The following is a 12,778-nucleotide window of genomic DNA, read 5'->3' on the forward strand; positions in this document are numbered from 1 at the left end:
GTTCCATACAAATTTTAGTCTTCCAATCTATGAACACAAAATATCTTTCCATTTATTTGTGTCTTCTTCAATTTTTTTCATCAATGTCTTATAGTTTTCAGTGTACAAATCTTTTGCCTCCTTGGTTAAATTTATTCCTAGGTATTTTATTCTTTTTGTTGTAATTGTAAATGGGACTGTTTTAATTCCTCTTTCTGATAGTTCGTTATTAGTGTATAGAAAGTCAACAAATTTCTGTATCTTGATTTTGTATACTACTTTACTGAATTCATTTATTAGTTCTAAGAGGTTTTTGGTGGAGTCTTTAGCATTTTCTATATGTAAAATCATGTCATCTGCAAATAGTGACAGTTTTACTTCTTCCTGTCCAATTTGGATGCCTGGTCTTGAATTTTTAAAGGGCCTTCCCAGCCCTTTAAGGACACAGATCCCTGTCCTTCCAGAGGGATGCAGCTCAAACACCTCTGTAGAAGCCCCTATCTGAGGTCATTCCTAGTCTTAAGGGAAGTGTGGGAAGAGAAAAGTTCCCTCAAGGCCTGGAATCTCTTTCCCCCAGAAATTCCTCACTGCCCTGGCTGTGGGAAGAGGCCTCTGGGCTAAGGTTAGCAGCTCCACTGAGCAGCTGAAGCAGAGATATCCTGGTGATTTCCCCAAAATCCAGCGACAGCAGGAGGAACTGAGCTGGAGGTGAGCATGAGGAAGGAGTGCAAGGCGCGGGGGGCAGCCTGGATGCAGTGCCCGGGCCTGAGTGCCTGCTCACCTGACCCCCAAGATGCCAGGAAGAAAGACTGGACATGTCAGAGGCAGAGAGGAGAGGGCGTGGGGATGGCCAGCCTGGCAGCTTCTGTCATGCGAGCCTCCAGCCAAGACCCCAGGATGGACGGGGTGGTGTCCCTGTGACGTGACATCCCTGAGACAGCCCTGCTCCCTCTGCCCAGGTGGGAGCAGCTGGAGGCCCTAAAGAAAGAGAAGGAAACACAGCTGGCATGCACCACACACGTGTGCAGTTTTCTGCAGGAGTGTGGAACCACATGGGTCCAGCTACAAGACATGATACTCCAGCTAGAAACCCTGGAGCCGGGGCACTTAGAGGACAGCCACCGCGTCCTGCAAGTGAGCCAGCAGAAGATGCTGGTGCAGGATAGAGGCAAAGGGCAGCTAGCAAGTACGGCCTGGGTTCAGCACCGTGAAGGCCTGAGCAGGGTTGTGGAATGGGGAAGAGGACAGAAATTGAGGTGGGGAGGACGGGCAGGATGTGCTGTCCGAAGGGCAGGGCACAGGTTGGGGAACAGTATGAGAACGTGCTCATGGTGAAAGGGAGAGCCACACGTGCTTGCTGCCCCTAGGTGGAGGGTGAGGGGCCAGCTTAGAGTCGCCATGACTGGCCCTGGGGAGCACAGGCCCGGGCACTGGGCCCAGGGCGGGGCCCGGACTAGGCGGTGGGCCCTGTCTCACAGGGTCGAGGAGCTGGGCCCCACAGAGAGCCAGTCCCTGCAGGGGCAGGTGGAGACGCCGCAGGGGCCGCTGGAGCAAGTGCAGGAGCAAGTGACCTGATGGGCCTGGGCCCAGGCTGAGGCGCAGGCCCTCCAGGGCTTCCTGCAGGGGAGCCGGTGGCTGCTGCGGGCAGGCGGTGTCCAGGCTCAGCTGCACAGCGAAGAAGAGGAGGTGGTGGACGTGGCCTCAGCCCAGCGGCTTCTGGCGGAGCACCAAGACCTGCTGGAGGAGATTCACCTGCAGCAGGAGAGGTCAGGACAGGGGCACGGGTGGGGCACCCTTCAGGCTGGCCACAACCGGTGGGGACGGGGTACGGGAAAGGGAGAGGCAGGAAGTGTCCAGTCATCCAGGGGAGTGGTGCTTCAGGCAGGTTTACAAAGAGGGGTTTAACCAAGGACTGGTCAGGCATCTTGCATACTTTGGGGAGGGACCTAGGGCAGAGTCTGAGCTTCCTGGAACGTTCTATCCAGTCCAGGCCTGGCCATACCCCATGCAGGTGAGCCTGGTAGATTGTCAGGGTGGTCAAGCCTCCCCACCTATTCTGGGTAACGCAGACCCCACGGACCCCTGGAGTGAAATGGCTCAGCCCCCCGCCCCCCGGGAATAAGACACCCACCTCCTTAGTATGGTGATGCCTCCTCTCCTCCTACAGGGGTGGGTACAGTCTGCAGGCTGTGCCCCACGTGAAGGAGCCTGACGGGTGGCCAAGTGGGCACTGAAATCCAGCCCATCCCCTGCTCACTAGACTCCACTACCTGCTTCTGGGCTGCATCAGCTCAGAGAAGTGGAGCCTCTTCCTAATTCACACAAAGGTGTCGCCTGTTCCCAAGCTGTGAGCCTGGGGGCAAACCCGGCAGAGAGGAGTGGGTGCCTTTCCTAATCACTCCAGGCTCCACCCAGGCTTGTGGTGGCCCCAGTCAGGCATGTAGGCAGTCTGAGTGATTTTTCTGGGTGTGCTGCCTAAGCACATCCACTTGCCTGGGCATCGTCATCAGCGTGGCCAGCTGGAGCAAAGGTGTGACATGCAGGGAGCACGGGAACTAGTGAGTCCCAAGTACTGGGCTGGGCTTGTTACATTCAGTGTCTCACTAGTGGCCCAGGGTACAGCTGTCCCACAGGACAAGCGGACCCCTGGGCTCACCAGCCTCAGACCCCCTTCTGGTTACCCTTACATCAGAGCTCCAAGATGAATGATCTGTGGAGGTGAGAGGGGAGGAATGTTGCCAAGGGGAGCAGACGGGGTTTCACCCTCTGTCTGTCGTCCTGGACTGGCTGCAGCAGCTGGAGGCTCGGGGCCAGCCCATGGCAGCCTTGGACTCCCCAGACTCCCGAGGGGCAGCCAGTACCCTGAGGCTCCTGGGCCAGCAAGGCAGGGAGTTGAAGGCCTCCTGGGAGCAAAGACAGCAGCGGCTGCAGGAGGGGTTGAAGTTGCAGAGGTTTGGTCGAGAAGTGGATGTTTTCACTGCCACCTGTGCCAACCATGAGACCTTTCTACAGCTGGACAGCCTCGCGGTATGGAGCTCGGGGTGTGCAGCTGGGATGCTCCTACCCCAGGAAGTAGGAGCTTAGAAGCCAGGCTGGGTGGGAGGCCACTGGGTCAGCGCTGGGTGAGATGGTGCTGACCCCCATCCTCCCGGCATGACCCCAGTCTCTGCATCTCCAGGAGGACGTGGGGGAGGCCCAGAGCCTGCTGCAGCGGCACCAGGAGTTTGAGCGGCTCCTGGATGCCCTGGGCCCTCGAGCAGAGGATCTGCGGGCACGTGGCAAGAAGCTGGCTCAGAGCCAACACAAGTGAGCCTGGGCCTGACTGGGCAGCACCTGCAGAGTCCAGGTTTCTTTCTCAGCCTGCACAGACCGTTGCCTGAGCCTTGGAGAGTACACAGGGAGTGGGGGGATAGTGGGGTGCACCCTGGGCTGTGGCGTGTCCGACCTTCGGGGTGAGCCTCAGGCAGAGTGGAGCTTCCCCATATCCTCCGCCACTCTGCCTGCCCTCCCGGGTCTGAGAGCAGCTGCCGCGCATCCAGGCATAGTGGACCAGGCTCCAGGAGAGCGCGGCCTGGGTTCGGCAGCTGCTGGCTTCCCTCCAGCTCCAGGGGAGGGGCCGGCCCAGGTGCATGAGGCCTCCCTGGGAGGGATGCTTAAGAGTCCACTGCTGCACTAACAGCCGTGTGCTATTTGGAGCACTCTAGTTTACAAAACACTTTCCCACACGTTATGTCATTGACCTCCAAGCATCCCTTGTGAGATAGGCATTATGGCTCCAGTTTTTCCAGATGAGGAAAACTGAGGCTCAGGCCACACTGCTCAAAGGCAGGGCTGGGCCCAAAGCCTTGGCCTCTTGAATAACCCCCTCACCCTCCCTCAGCTGGCTGCTCCCTGTCCTCATGGCCTCTGGCCACACTCCAGGCTCTTGCATGGGCCATGGGCTCCAGCTGCAGATCTTGACTCTGTCAGACATTTGTTCTGCCCACGATGGGGTCTCAGAGCCGGGCTATTTCACAGGCCTCCCGGAGATTAAGCCTGTTTGGAGACAGAGGACCGTCCATGATTTGATGCGGCTGGAGCAGTGGGGACGCGGCCAGATGCTTCTCCTATCTGGGCACAGGGCACCGTGAAGCCAGACCCTGATTCTCCAGGCCTCTTTCTGCTGTTTTCCCTGAGACATCTTTCTCCCCATCTTGGTTTCCCTGTCCATTCTTGGGAGCGGTAACCCCAGGTCCCACCTCTCCTGCACCCTGGGATTGGCTCTGCATCCTGCTCTTCCCCTCGGGGTGCCCTAAGACCCCTTTCCCTAGAGGTCCTCATACCAGCCCTCACCCCCACTCTGTGATACCCACTCTCCCCTGGTTCCTGGGCAGGAATGGAAGCAGGACGTGGCAGAGGTGATGCTGTGGATGGAGGAGAAGTGGCGGATGCTGGCGGATGAGCCATCCCAAGAGCCTGTCAACATCCTGCAGAAACTCAGGTGGCACAAAACAGCTGAGCGTGAGCTGGTGTCCACCCAGGGGCACGTGGAGGGCCTGCAGCAGGTGCGGGACACTGGACAGAGGGTGCAGGGCCTGCTCAGCTTCACGTTTCCACTGCATAGCACGTTTGCATGGAGCACAGTCACTGAAGGAAGAATCAACCTCAGTCTCCGTGGAATTAGGATCCCCCAGTTTCCCCCTTCACTCAGCAGGCACCCCCTGGTCTTGGCACCCAAACTAGCCCAGAACACTTCTGTCACCCCTTCCCCTTGGGTCTAAGAGGCAGCCTGCCGCCTCTGCCTGAACTCAGCCCTCCCACCAGCCATCTGGTGCCTGCTCATCCCACACTGTTCGCAGGCGTCAGAGGAAAGCCTCCCCACCTCTGCCCACAGATTTAGGGCTACGCAAACAGCTCGAGCCCTTGTGGCGTGTGGCATGCAGCTCGCAGCCAGCCACCACCACTGCTGCCCCCTGGGCCCAGCCTGCCACCGCCCCTCCTGGTACCAGCAGCTCAACAAGACGCCCCGGGCCTTTGTGTCCACTGCAGGTTGGGAGAGAGCTGTTGAGCAGCAGGCCCCGTGCCCAGGAGGACGTGCAGGCCGGGCTTCAGGGCCTGAGCAGCAAGTGGGATGAGTTGAACCGTCAAATGGCAGAGCATGGGAAGCAGCTCCGGTGGGCTCTGCAGCAGGACCAGCTCCTGGGGCTGTTGCAGGTTGGCTGAAGAGAGGGGCGGGACACAGGAGGGAGACCAAAGCTGGGCTGGGCTGAGAACAGCCAGGACGGGAAGGAGAGGGGAGAAGTCGGGGTGTTCTGACTCTGGGGCTGCCCTGGGAAGTCCTGCAGCCTTTGGAGGCCTCTGGCCTACGGCCCGTTGACCCTGGCTTTACCCACCACTGGCCAATCCAGGATTGCCTCCTGTGTACCCATGCATGCTCGGCACAACTTGAGTCCCCCGGAGAGGAAGAAGTGTGAGGGGATGGGGCTGTTCATGAAGCTCTGGGAGAAGGTGCGGGTTAGGAGTGGGGGAGGTCCCCAAAAGGCCGTTGGTGAATTTGGTGTGCACTGCAGCCTTAGAGCCCAAGAAGGGCCACTTGCCGGCCTGTATGTGGAGAGCCTAATGCAGCGCCCGGCCTCCCTCCCCAGGAAGCCAAGGAGAAGGTGGAGCAGCTAAAGGGGGCCCTGCAGAGTGCAGAAATGGGGCAGGACCTGGGCTCAAGCCGGGGGCTGCAGAGACAGCACCGTCAGTTGGAGGCTGAGAGCCAGGCACTGGCCGGCAAGATGGTTGCCCTCGTTCCCCAGGCCCACCAGGTGGTCAATACCCAAACCATCGTGGAGGAGACCCAAAAGTACCTCCAGAGGTACTCGCCTGCTCGCTCCGTCGCCACTCCATTGTGTGTAATTGCCACCATGTGAACCTGAGGGTGGTTTCACCCAGGGAGCCCAGCAGGGTGGCACCTACAGGCCCTGAGGTTGTCCAAGCCTCCTTCCCTTATGAGTAGAGTCATTCCCCTCAATAGAAATTGACTAGAGGCCAGACGAGGAACTCAGGCAAGGCTTTATTGGGGCCCCTGCTGCAGCAGCGGGGAGCGAGAACAAGCAACAAGTTCCCTTGTTTGCCTGCTCGAGCTTGTTCCTTATATGGGGTGCGGGTAGGGGTGTGTCCAGGCGTCGGGCTGGAGGGGTGGCTTAGGTGTTTTGCCCCCCGCTCTGGTGGTGGTAAGTGCAAAGGGCATGAGCAGTACCCTGCTTCTGTCCCGACACCCTGTTTTTGCTCTTGTTCTGGCTCTTCAGAAGTGGCAGTTGGGCTTTTTTGGTCTTTTTATATCTTCTGTCCAGAATTTGCCCCAACGGGACATGCACGCAGTTATTTTTAGTCCCTTATAGTTTCTCTGTATTCCTTTGTACAAGGAGACGTTTGTCCAGGTGCCAGCACTGCAGCAAAGGGTCCCAGGTCCCAGCCTGTCTCAGCTGGGGTCTCGGCCCTCTCCAGCTGCCTCCCCATCATCAGATGAGGCTTCCCCAACCCCCATCTCTTTCTTCATGGGTCCCTGGCTGGGCCAAGAAAAGGACTGCGCGTGACCCCTCACCTGTCCCCAGCATCCCCCATCTGCTCCCTCCACCCAGGTTTGAGTCCCTTCAGGGATGTCTGGCCGCCCGGCGACTGCAGCTGCAGGCCTCCGTTGAGCTGTACCAGTTCCTCCACCTGGGCGACATGGAGCTCACATGGGTGGCAGCGCATATGCCTGCACCCAGCGCTGGCTCCGATAAATACTTGGATGGTGCCCACAGTCTTCTCCGCAAGCACAGGTAATGGTCCTCATTTTCTCCCAGGATCCCTGTTGTCCCATTCCCAGACCCTAGACGCCCTCCACCGCTACTCAGCAGTGCCTGATTGCCCCCAGCCCTTCTCTGCCAGCAAGTTTTGCCATGACTGAGCCCTGGAGCTGCATCCACGGCTCTGTTCTGGGCACCCCATGGCTAAGGGAAGCCCAGATTCGACAGCCCCTCATGCTGTTCTGTAGCAGGAGCTCCACGCAGAGGTGAAAGACCACCAGGGACAGGTGCGACGGGTGCTGGGTTCCGTCCGCAGCCTTGCAGCCTCAGGGCGCCCCCAGGCCCAGCACATCGTGGAGCAGTGCCAGAAGCTGGAAGGCCGCTGGGCGGAGCTGGAGCAGGCCTGTGAGGCGCGGTAGGATGCAGAGGGCATGGGGTCAGGGGAAGTAGCCAAAGTCGGGCAGCCTCTGCGAGTGAGGTCTGCGGGACCTGGGACTCTCAGGGAGCTGGATCAGTGGTGAGAACTCTGGGCCCAGAGCTGCTGGGTCCCCATCGGCAAAGAAGCCTCTTTTTGCTGCCTGCTGGAGAGCAGTGGTGTGATGTCCCCAAGGGGTGATGGAGGGTCCCATCTGAGATCGTCACGGTGAGTTGGCACCATTCTTGACAGTATTTCCTGGACGTATCAGAGCTGGAGGACTGGGTGGAGGAGAAGTGGCCTCTGGTGAGCAGTCAGGACTGTGGCGGGGACGAGACAGCCACGGTCAGGCTCATCAAGAAGCACCAGGTAATGTGTCCTGAGCATCCCCTACATGGTCTGGACTGGGGTGATGATGGGCCATGAGGAAGGGGTCTGTCACACGCCCAAAGGGCACATCCTGCTTCTCGGAGGCACAGAGCCCTGCTCTTTCTTCCTGAAGACTGTCCAGCCCCTTCCCCACCCCCACCCAAATCCTGCAGGGCCCCCTGCTCACCCCCAGTTCCCCACCCCTTATTCAGACACCACCCCTTCGAAGAGCCCATCCGCCTTCTTTCATCTCTGTAGCGGTCCACACTCCTGTGGCCTCAGGATTTCTCTGCCTTCTCTTCTTGCTTCTTCTCCTCCCCCTGGCACTTTCCTCCTCTCTTGGGGGGGTCACCTGTTCCAGCCCTCCCCACGTCTTCCACAGCCGCCTTCCTCCCACACGTTGAATACCATGATTTGAGTTAACCAAACACCGTGCCTGAAACCTACCTCATAAGCATCCCTGATTAAAGCCAGGGAGGCCTGGAGCCCCCTCCTCCTTCCTGCAATCTGTTTCTCAGAACCACAAGCCCTGAGGCCCACAGCAATCCTGGTTCCTCTCGTCACTGAAGTGTCCTGCTGTCTGGGCGTTTTGTCTACATAGCCCTAGTGGTCAGTGTTTCAGGGTCCTGACTGAGGACTTTCAGGGAGCCTTTCCTAAGGGGCGTGCGTGTAGCCATGGCCTCATGGAGCTTCAGCGTCCCAGGCATCCTGGGCAGCTTGCTTAACTCCATCCTTTTTTTTTTTTTTTAACTGTTTTGTGTTCCTCCAATGGATAGGTTTTTATTAATTAATTTATTTATTTTTGCTGTGTTGCGTCTTCGTTTCTGTGCGAGGGCTTTCTCTAGTTGTGGCAAGCGGGGACCACTCTTCATCGCGGTGCGCGGGCCTCTCACTATCGTGGCCTCTCTTGTTGCAGAGCACAGGCTCCAGACGTGTAGGCTCAGTAGTTGTGGCTCACGGGCCTAGTTGCTCCGTGGCATGTAGGATCCTCCCAGACCAGGACTCGAACCCATGTCCCCTGCATTAGCAGGCAGATTCTCAACCACTGCGCCACCAGGGAAGCCCCTCCATCCATTCTTTCTACTGCGATGCTGAGGTCAGTACCATGCCCCCTGTGGCCTCTCTTCCTTGGCCCAGATGACCCATCATTCACCCTTCCTTGCTAAATAGTGAGCCCTCTGTGGGCACAGACTGTGTCTTCACTTTCATGGAACAGTAAGGAACCCCATCACTGTAGGGTAGGTTGATGATGGGTGCATGAGTGAGTGGATGGGTTGGGGTGGGTGGATGAGTAGAGGAGGAGAAGGATGGGTGTGCGATCAGTGGGTGAACGGACAGGAGGGTAGGTAGATGAATAGATGAATGAGTCACCCAGTCTGAGCCTTGCGTGCTGGCAGGACCTGCAACAGGAACTGCCTCTTATTGGAGCTCCATGGAGGAGCTTGACCAGAGAGCCCAAACCCTCACTGGCCCCGAGGCCCCTATGCAGCTGGGCGTGGTGCAGGAGAGGCTCCGGGAGAGGCTGCGGGCACTGCAGGAGTTGGCAGCCACACGGTAAGGGGCGCTGTACCCCTCCCCAGGTTTAGGGGACCTAGCCACGGTTGGCTGTATCCATACCGTAACCCCGAGTTGGAAGGAGCCCGTGACCCCAGGCCCACAGAGATGGCAGATGGTTCCTTGCTGTGTGTTGCTCCCCTCTTTCTGTAAATTCCTCAGTGAGGGCCCACTGGGCAGAAACTTGGACCCCCAGCTCCTAGCTCCCCATCTCTTCCCCACATCCACACCCTCACCTGCCCTATCCTGGCCTTCTTATGTTTACTTCTCCCTGAATCCAGAGCCTCAAGCTTGGGCAGAGACCATGAATAACCTCCTCCTTCAGGTCACCTGTTTTGGCTGGGCCAGCTGTCCCCAGGGGGGTGGGCAGCTAACTTCTGGGGAACCACAGGCTATCCCCACAGGGACTGGGAGCTGGAGGGGACCCTGAAGATGCACGAGTTCATGAGGGAGGCCAAGGACCTGCAGGGCTGGCTGGCCAGCCAGAAGCAGGCAGTCAGAGGAGGAGAGAGCCTTGAGGACGTCGTTCTTGTGAGAAGAGGCCAGGGGTAGGGAGGAAGCCCCAAGGCAGGACGCTGGAGGCAGGGGGCTGGCTGGGCTGTGTGGCGAAGGGGGCCCTGGGTCATGAGCCCTGGCTGAGGACAGGCCCTCTAGGTAGAGTGGGCAGGCCCTGCGGCCATCCAACCCCCCATGGTCCAGATGTCACTGAGGTGCCTCACTCCCCAGGCTGCTTGCTGTCTCGCCAGCTAGGGGCCACTCTGTCACCTACTCCCCTCTCCCCTCAGCGCTTCTACACCAAGTTTGCAAAGTTTCAGCACCAAGTAGAGATGGGGGGCCAATGGGTGGCAACCTGCCAGCAGCTGGCAGAGAGCCTGCTAGAATGTGGGCACAGTGCTGCCCCTCAAGGCCCGTCAGATGCAGCAGGATCTGCAGTGAGTGCCCAGCGGACCCAGGGCATGGGTTTGGGGGAGGGTGCTAGGCAGGCAGGTCCTGGATTGTTAGAGGGCATGTGCTCCCGGGGCCACACTGGCTCTGTCTGCACCTGAGGTGTCGGGAAAGGGGGATGCTTCCAGGGAAGCCGAGCCTGCCAGGGGTGCAGGTCAGAGAGTCCTGCCCAGACCCCCAGGGGCACTTTTCCAAACCTCTGGCTCCCAGGACTTGGAGGAGGGGCTGTGGGAACACTGCCTAGCTGCCCACTGGCTGGTTTGGATCCTCCCCCAACCTGTGAGCTTTGAGGCAAGGTCATCCTCGTTCATAACCCCTAGCGCGGAGCCTGACCCAGCCTTAGAAGCTCAGGGAGAGTTTACTGAGTAAATGAGGAATGGAGAGGAACGATTATAATCTGATTGACTTACTGAGACTCGAAGGCACAAGATGTAAGGAGTATCAAAGAACACAGGAATCAGTTAAGTGCTGAGCGTGACAACAGCAAAGGACTGAACTCAAAGCAAAGCTAGAAGGAGAGGCTCCAGGGCCAGGGCCAGACAGGAGAGGGGGTTAAGAAGGGGAGATTTGGGCCAGTCCTGGATGCAGCCCAGAGAGCAGGAGGGCTGACCAGCCTAGCAAAGGGGGCGGAACGAGGTGCTAGGTGAATAGCTGATCTGCTGCCCGTCTCCCGCACGCCCGTGCACAGGGCTGCCTGGTTGGAGCTGTGGGCGCTGACCCAGGCCTGCGGCCGCCTGCTCTGAGATGCTGAGATCACCCTCAAAGTTCACAGAGATCTGTTGGAAGCCCTCACCCAGGTCCAGGTGTGAGCCCAGGAGGAGGAAGGGGGTTCTTTCTAGAAGTGGATCAGCGCCCCACCCTCTAGTCCTGATCCCCTTGGCCATCTCCTTTCCTCGGGAGAAAGCCACAAGCCTCCCCTGTGGTGTGGCCCGGGATCTGTGTGGGCTGGGGGCCCAGCTGAGGAGACACGAGGGGCTGGAGCGTGAACTCGTGGGCACTGAGCGGCAGGTGAACCCAGGTCTGGCTGCCTCTCCCCCGCAGGCCCCCTCAGGCCTGCCCATCTTCTCTCTAGCTTTTCCCCTGCTCTCGGGGCCGCCAGTCAGGCCCATAGTGCATGGAGGGCAGGACCCTAGGAGGGATCCGTGGGATAGGCAGGCCCTTCAGCCTCTAAGAGGACGCGACCCTTCCCTCCCTATCACTACCCTGCCCCCAGCTACAGGAGCTGCAGGACTGGAGGAACGGTGCAGAAGCTGGGGCCCAGGCCTCAGGCCCAAGCGGTGCAGCAGAGGCAGCGGGCCCTGCTGAAAGCTTGGGAGGCCCTGAAGCTGCACGTGGAGCAGCGCCGGGCCCAGCTGGAGCGGGCATGGCTCCTGGCCCGCTTCCGTGCAGCGGTGAAGGCTCTTCCCTCCCCGGGCTCTGGGTGTGTGTGTGTGTGTGTGTGTTGTACCATGAGTGCGCGTGCACTAATGAGACCCTCCAACCCTGGAGGGAAGACGAGTGGGGACACGAGGAGGAAGAGCACTGGGCATGTGCGGGTGTCCGTCTGGCCAGGCAGAGGACTGAGCGCGGGGGACGCAGCAGTGACTCCTTACGTTTGGGTCAACACCAGCCCAGGTGAGTGAGAGTGCAGTTAGGAGGCAGGGGTCCCAGCCAGAGCTCAGGAGGAGAAACAGCCCAGGAAAGCCCAGAACTGGAGATCTGAATGTCCTAGACAGTGACCTCTGGATCAGCCGGCATCTTTTTAACATCTGTGTTTAGCTCTCTGCTAGGAGCTGTGAGTGGGGAGAGAAGGTGATATAGAGCCTGTGAAAGTTGGAATCACTGCCGTCAGGGAGACTATCTAGCTGGGGGGGATGAGCCTAATACCCCAGAGAGTCAGATTGGGACAGTGGGCCCTGGCTATGGGTGTCCTAGGAGTCCCCTAATCCCGGTGCCTGATAGACAGGGAGACCCAAACTATGACACAGCAAAAAGGCTTGAGTTTAGAGACCCAACTCTGCCACTTTCTAGCAGCGTGGGCTCGAGCAAGGCACTTACCCCTAGCTTGTTACCCCCTGTGTGTGAGCGTCTGGAGGTTACAAAACTCCCTCACACACGATGTGCCATTTACCCTTCTTCATCTGTGCATTGAGGTGTTGGGACAAGGATCCAAGACTGCTCCAGCTCTAACATGTGTTTGTACACAAATCAACAGAAGAGTGTTTGTAAGTATTAAACTGGAGATTCAGAGGACAAGGCACGCAGTGAGATGGCAGGGGGGCAGGGGGGCAGGGGAGGCTTCACAAGGCAAAGAGGGCCTTGGCCCCTGATGAACACGTGAGCTTGGAAGGGATGGAAGGAAGGAGAAGAACTTCTAAGCAAGAGGGGCAAGGGGAAGCCTAGGGTGGAGAGAAGTCATGGGCAGGGCAAGGAGGAGGCTGGTCTGGCGCCTGTGGAAGTTTAGTAGCCCTGGGGGGATTGGGTTGGACAACAGCGGAGCAACGAGGTGACCACAGGCCTCGTGAACCTCACCTGGGCTCTGAGCTGGGACAGCTCGGGGCCGCTTCAGTGTGTGAGTGGATCCAGGCAGGCTGCGGTTGTGCCTCAGAGGCTGGTTCTCTGCCGCCCAGCCCAGCCCTCACCCAACTCCCTTCCTCCTCCTCCTTGGGATCCAGGTGCGGGACTGCACCTCCTGGGCACCTGTGTGTGACAGGAGCTGCAGGTGGAGGAGATCTCCCAGGAGCCCGGCAGTGGCCTGCTGAAGCTCAGCGCCCACCAGTAG

At 58.9% G+C, this 12,778-nt stretch overlaps 1 protein-coding gene across 1 annotated transcript in view; it reads left to right on the plus strand.

Annotated features, from left to right (window-relative positions):
• Positions 1-12,778, plus strand: part of SPTBN5 (spectrin beta, non-erythrocytic 5) — a gene marked incomplete at its 5' end in the record, with an annotated part of 44,582 nt that overhangs the window by 16,323 nt on the left and 15,481 nt on the right. The window contains 26 exon segments of the mRNA XM_082618760.1: positions 557-687; positions 939-1,165; positions 1,347-1,353; positions 1,458-1,551; positions 1,555-1,745; positions 2,240-2,306; positions 2,773-3,006; positions 3,158-3,285; positions 3,533-3,587; positions 4,353-4,523; positions 5,008-5,172; positions 5,604-5,818; positions 6,585-6,765; positions 6,983-7,144; positions 7,402-7,518; positions 8,916-8,934; positions 8,937-9,072; positions 9,477-9,603; positions 9,858-9,977; positions 9,979-10,004; positions 10,706-10,757; positions 10,761-10,822; positions 10,857-11,025; positions 11,231-11,241; positions 11,243-11,408; positions 12,710-12,775. Of these exon segments, the coding sequence (XP_082474886.1) occupies positions 557-687; positions 939-1,165; positions 1,347-1,353; positions 1,458-1,551; positions 1,555-1,745; positions 2,240-2,306; positions 2,773-3,006; positions 3,158-3,285; positions 3,533-3,587; positions 4,353-4,523; positions 5,008-5,172; positions 5,604-5,818; positions 6,585-6,765; positions 6,983-7,144; positions 7,402-7,518; positions 8,916-8,934; positions 8,937-9,072; positions 9,477-9,603; positions 9,858-9,977; positions 9,979-10,004; positions 10,706-10,757; positions 10,761-10,822; positions 10,857-11,025; positions 11,231-11,241; positions 11,243-11,408; positions 12,710-12,775 (3,099 nt within the window).

The sequence above is a fragment of the Mesoplodon mirus genome (genome assembly GCF_964341445.2).
Source record: "Mesoplodon mirus genome assembly, chromosome: 4".
Classification (NCBI taxonomy): Eukaryota; Metazoa; Chordata; class Mammalia; order Artiodactyla; family Ziphiidae; genus Mesoplodon; species Mesoplodon mirus.